This window comes from Triticum aestivum, chromosome 3D, assembly GCF_018294505.1.
Source record: "Triticum aestivum cultivar Chinese Spring chromosome 3D, IWGSC CS RefSeq v2.1, whole genome shotgun sequence".
Lineage (NCBI taxonomy): Eukaryota > Viridiplantae > Streptophyta > Magnoliopsida > Poales > Poaceae > Triticum > Triticum aestivum.
The window spans coordinates 581,271,169-581,276,764 of record NC_057802.1 but is presented as its reverse complement, the minus strand read 5'-3'; the positions used below and the strand labels follow the sequence as shown (position 1 = coordinate 581,276,764).

Below are 5,596 nucleotides of genomic sequence, written 5' to 3'. Positions count from 1 at the left end.
GGGGGGCGGGAGGAGGAACCTGCATGGCCTGACCCTCAGGCATGACAAAGTGAATGACACCAGAGGCCGGTAGTAACAGTGGCATGCACATTTTCATAACCTCCACCTCAGCATATGGCGTATCAGCAACCACATGAGAACCATCCGCGACCAAAAACCGAAGAAGTTTGCACGGTGTATCAGCCAACAACCTGGAAGGATCATGCTCTTTCTGTAATATATCATTCAGAGGACATAATTAATTTATGTATTTCCATACAATTTGCAGCTACAGTTACAACTGAAACAACCCCTATATTACGTAGGAACCAAGAGGAGAATACAGATCTAGCTATCTTCACCTGTAATAAGCATGTTCTCCCATTGATTAGAAGGCGCGTGCCAGCAGCTTCTGTCTCGGCATAAATTACATGACTGTTTCCATCCAACTAGAAAATTCACAATTAAAGATTGGTTAGGCCATTTTCAAATAAAAAGAAAATTAGATAGATTGCACTTGTATAAAAACTTAGTGTGGTAGATATATTTGCCTGCATTAAGAGTCCGCCATCTCGCAGCGAATGTATCTCTGCTTCAACCTCTGATTCATTAATTCTTAATTTGTAGCTACGGGGTCCACCTCTTACTGTCTCAATCTGCAGAAGAAAATAATCATTAGCAGATGTGACAAGGATACCAACTGGATTAGATGGGTATGGCATGGATAAGATTAAAGAGAAAATTACAGATAATTACCGTATATTTGCTCCCATCTATATTCAGTGTCACAGTCAAATTGACAAGAGAGATGTGCTGTGAACGGAAAGAAGTTAAGACAGTTTTATTCATATAGAAATTGGAATATCAACAGTAAGAATATTCATCATATAGTATGTACCTTTGGTGGTATTTGACCTTTACTGAGATAACCAACATAATCGGTTACAACGCTCGAGCTCCTGCTTGATGCTTCCTGAAATATAAGAAACACAGTATTTGAGGATGGAAAATGGATCTTGGATGAAAGCTCATAAGCACCTAATAAATCATAGTTCTCCAGAAAAAGAAATCATACATATAGAGCTCCACCAACAACTGAAAGGTACCATGGGGGCCTCTCTGCTCTAACACGCATAGCTATTCTGCTGTCTAGCCAACCAGTGTGAATCTTATTTTCTCGGTACTCTGCAGCCTGGAGATATGAAAATTTTGAACACAAATTACACACAAAAAAATGTACCATGTTTTTCTTAATAAATGTACCATGTAATCAGAGAACATGTTTACTGTGGGGTTATCTTACATTCAAGAGATCCACAGTGTAGTCAACATTAGTGCGTATCTCTCCACGAATTTGGATCTCTTTTAACCCAAGTACCATATTGGCTATTGCCAATGACCTAGATTCCCCAAAAGCAAAAACATGACCTGCGAAAAAATTCATGTTGTTTAAGAGAAGCATCATCATGAGATACATGAGGAAACAGAAATTTACGCACATCACTTACCAAACTGGGAATCAGAGAACTCATGAATTGCACCTCCGGACTGAAAAAAAAAACGATGATTCAGGTTAGGTTTGCCGCACAAGATGCAGTTTTTAACCAGGAAATTTATCAACATAAGAAACAGGAAAACTCAAGGGTAATGATAAGCTGCGGCTGTTGTGACATGTCATGTGGTATCAAAGATCATTATGCATGGATGCAAACTTGCCTTAACGGAGAAGTAGGCCCAAACATTGGGTTTGCTTTTAAAGTTCAGCTCTTCCACTCTTCCACTGGTAGGCTTAAACCCATCATCTGGATCCTCGCTAGTAACTCTAACTGCTACACAATGACCCTTTGGCTTTACAGACTGTGCTTTGTCCAAATCAAATTTAGTTGCTACAGCTGATATTTCCTTCCAAGCGTGATAGCCACCTCCATGTTCTATTCCATAAAAGCGTCTGATCTCTGCAGTTATCCTAATATTGATTAGTGTGGAGGGGAAGAGATAATATCATCAACCATCAAGTTGTAAAACTGGCCTACCTGGAATATTGTAGAGTGGTATGCCCATTCCTACTACAACTTGAGATGCAGGTAAGTTAATTTCAGCAATCCATTCGGTCACAGGGTGTTCTACCTGCAACCTTGGATTAAGCTCCAGGAAATAGTATTCGCCTGTTTCCATGCTGTACAGATATTCCACTGTAGCAGCACCCTGATATTGCACACATTTAGCTAGTCGCCTTGCCGCCTGCTCAAGCTCTTTAATTGTTTCTGGAGGAGCAACTGTAATTGGTCCCTCCTCAATGATCTGTTTCACAAGTATATATATGGTGAGAAGTAAAAGATATATAATTTTGCTAAGACTTCTCTGCTATTATCTGTCTTGCATTAGTTAATTTTTGTGGTTATAAAATAATCTGTAATACAGTCACTAGACTTTTCAATATTCTGAGCTCAAAAACTTCCAAGTGCGACACATATATATCTGGAAGAAAAAGTTTGTTCTTGAATTCAAAATGCAACATTCAACTATTTAGTACAGTATAAGTATAAGTAACAGTAATAAATGATGTCATTTAAGAAAATGCTAAGACATAAATTTTGTATAGCTCCTGCAACATTTTGCACTTTGCTAAACAGTACTATATGATTGCTACATCTTCCAATGAAGTTTTTATTCCCTGAAGCTGTAGAACTTCTACCAGTACTCACTACACAAATGTTTGGCTGAGACTAATTCCAACAAAACTGATATTGAACAGCCCAATGCTTCAGGAGAATAACTAACCTTTTGGTGCCTTCTTTGAACACTACAGTCTCGACTGTGCAGTGCTGCCACGTTGCCATGCTTGTCACAGAGCAACTGAACCTCTAGATGTCGGCTCTACAAAGAAAGAACAGAAAGGCAAGATTTTAGCTAAATGAGCCATATCAGTACAGAAGAAGCACTCGCTGAATACTGAACATGAGTAACACAAAGATACAACCGAAAATAATGCTGTTATCAGTTTATCACATATCACCTGAGATGCCACCTTCATAATAAATATAGGCGATCCGGGGACCTCTCCTTGCACTTGCTTAAACAATGCTCTGACCTCATCATCATTGTGTACCTATAAAACCATTTGGATGACATAAAAAAACATCTTTGGTTAATATACAATATTTGCACAAAACTTAGACTTCATTTTAAATGGACAGTGGAAATTTCCATGTAATTGTTTGCGAGTAGAGCATTCCATATAACTGTGGTAGAGATGAATTAAAAAGATGAAAAGAATACCAACCTTCCTTATTCCTTTACCACCCCCACCCCATGATGCCTTGATCATTGCAGGATACCCCACCACCTGACAACTAGCGACTGCTTCGTCTGTAGTTGAAACACAAGCGTTCTTATAGATCTCCTCAGGTATTGAGTGGCAGGTTTCTTGCGGAACTTTCACCTACAGCGCGTATTGATTTAGTTTTGAGAAATATTACAGTGCTGGAGAGAAAAACAGAGGAGCAAAACCATAAAGAAATAGGACAAGGTATATATACATGTGACCCGCTCCATGGAAGAGTTGGAACTCCTGCTGCTTGTGCAATAAGAGAAGAACCAATCTTATCGCCTAGTGCCCCCATCGCGGCTGATGGTGGCCCAAGAAAAATGATTCCCTTTTCCATGAGCGCGTCTGGAAGTTCTGGGTTCTCAGAAGCATGACCCCAGCCAGGCCAAACTGCAGAAACCCGAGTTCTCTCTGCTATCTGCGACATGACAGGTGAATTACAGACATTAATAACTGTAGTCAAGTATCCGGCGTAATGAACATGGTAATCCATAAAAACTAGGTGAAAAAGGATGATCAACTGCACTAACCTCCACTATGAGCTGTACATTTGCATAGTTGTTGTTATTCGTCCCACCAGGAACTTCTAAGAACTGGTCGGCGATTCTTATGTGCTCCGCATTAATCCTGAGGTCCTCTGGAGTTGCCATAGCCACCAAGAGAATGGCCTTCTCGTTCCCAAAGGTCTCCAAGGCCCAGGTGCGGATGCTGCGCATGAACTTGACCGCAGCCATCCCATTGTTGGCAACCAGCACGCTGTGTATCGGCGAGTCGCCCCCGAGCGCTTTACAGAACTCGTCGACCGAGGACATCCTCCCGTTTATCTGGTCAGATTCCACCATTATTGCCCCCTCCAACCTTCAGCACTGGGAAAAGCAAAAGAACAAGTCCGTCCGTTAGCGCATCAATCATTTATGGGTGATTAGCGTAGAATTGCAGCACTGGGATATTTCTTTTCGGTTTGGCATGTGTGTGCCCTTTTTCTGTACCAGATGCTAAAATGGTACAGACAAAACAACAGCATGGTGGCACTAATTAACGACTAACTAAATCCGGAAATTCCTAGGGCAGCAGTGCCACGGGAAAGTGCACAATTCACGACAGTAAGCTCATAGTCGACAAACCAGCAGAAGCAGAAGAGCAAGACCACAGATGACATTAAAAATACGTGAAACAATGTTGAAGTCCACACTAGGGGTTACTCCACTCCAAGCAGGAGCAAAGAGGGAAATGGACTTGAATTCCGGCATTCAGGAGAAGGAAGCAAGCAACAAGTGTGCCCAAAACCCGGCCGGTCGCGCGCGCCCACAACCCGCTCGACGTAATGCCAGACGGCACGAACCCGCCAATCCGGCGACGGCACGGGTCGACTGTCAGCAGGATCCCGCGGCAGCTCCGCGTGTACGGACTAGGTGGAAGCACTCGGAATCTGACGCCGCGCGCGCGCACGCAGAAGCAGTGGTATCTGGTGCCGTGATCTCCTGGCGCTGAGAGAGAATCAGCAGGAAGGCCCCGCGCTGCGCTACTCGGATTGGGGCCTGGAGGCAGCCTACGCGCGCTCGATTTGAGGCCGGCGTGGGCGGGGAGGCTGGGAGCGAGTACATCACTGGTCCTCCCCGCGCGCACTGGGGCACGGGCGGGTCAAGCACGAGTCCATGGCAGGTCCGGCCCAGTCAATCGCCCGCACGCATATAGGCGGAGGCGGAGCGCTCCGGCGAAAATCGGAAGATGCGAGCAGAAGCAGGGGCACAGCAAGGGCAGGGGGAGCTTACCGTGAGTCCGCCCGGAGGCGCGCCGCGGAGGCGTTCGACGGAATGCCGCGCCGCGAAGGAGAGATGGAGATCCAGGAGAGGCAGGCAGGCGGCGGCGGCGGAGGCAACGAGGAATTGCGTGCTATAAATGCGCGGCGCGTCGCCGAGGCCGCTGCTGCTGCGTTGTGGTTGGGGCGATGATGAAATGCGTGCATTCATGGAGGAGTTGGGGGAGGGAGGGTGGGGGCAGGTGGGGGGTGTGGTCTAGACGGGGACGACGGGTAGTTGGTCCTCATGGCCCTGCTTGCTTGCTTGGGCGGATGGATTGGTGTGTCGTTGCACCTGTCTCTCCGGCGTGTCTGCCTTGGGTAGGTAGGGCCCCAACGCCTTGGATGTGCTCGCTCGCTCCGCTCATCCGGTGGCGTGCTCCCGTCCCGGATGGCGTGCGGAGTCTAATTCCATTTTCCCCTTGAAGAAAATAGTTGCGCTTCGCCGTCATGGATGGATGCTGTTGTCTCGCACAGGTCCAAACGGCTTT

At 45.5% G+C, this 5,596-nt stretch overlaps 1 protein-coding gene across 1 annotated transcript in view; it reads right to left on the bottom strand.

Annotated features, from left to right (window-relative positions):
• LOC543362 (acetyl-CoA carboxylase 1) overlaps nt 1-5,354 on the bottom strand; it is a 12,286-nt gene extending 6,932 nt beyond the window's left edge. Inside the window, exons 1-16 of the mRNA XM_044503591.1 lie at nt 5,080-5,354; nt 3,838-4,173; nt 3,519-3,725; nt 3,263-3,421; nt 2,996-3,088; nt 2,761-2,856; nt 2,013-2,280; nt 1,696-1,934; nt 1,488-1,527; nt 1,283-1,407; nt 1,055-1,171; nt 878-952; nt 736-792; nt 531-635; nt 342-428; nt 20-211 (exon numbers count right to left, since the gene is read on the bottom strand). Of these exons, the coding sequence (XP_044359526.1) occupies nt 20-211; nt 342-428; nt 531-635; nt 736-792; nt 878-952; nt 1,055-1,171; nt 1,283-1,407; nt 1,488-1,527; nt 1,696-1,934; nt 2,013-2,280; nt 2,761-2,856; nt 2,996-3,088; nt 3,263-3,421; nt 3,519-3,725; nt 3,838-4,149 (2,172 nt within the window). The 5' untranslated portion in view covers nt 4,150-4,173; nt 5,080-5,354. The remainder of the gene's footprint in view (nt 1-19; nt 212-341; nt 429-530; nt 636-735; nt 793-877; nt 953-1,054; nt 1,172-1,282; nt 1,408-1,487; nt 1,528-1,695; nt 1,935-2,012; nt 2,281-2,760; nt 2,857-2,995; nt 3,089-3,262; nt 3,422-3,518; nt 3,726-3,837; nt 4,174-5,079) is intronic.
• Nucleotides 5,355-5,596: the final 242 nt, after the last annotated feature.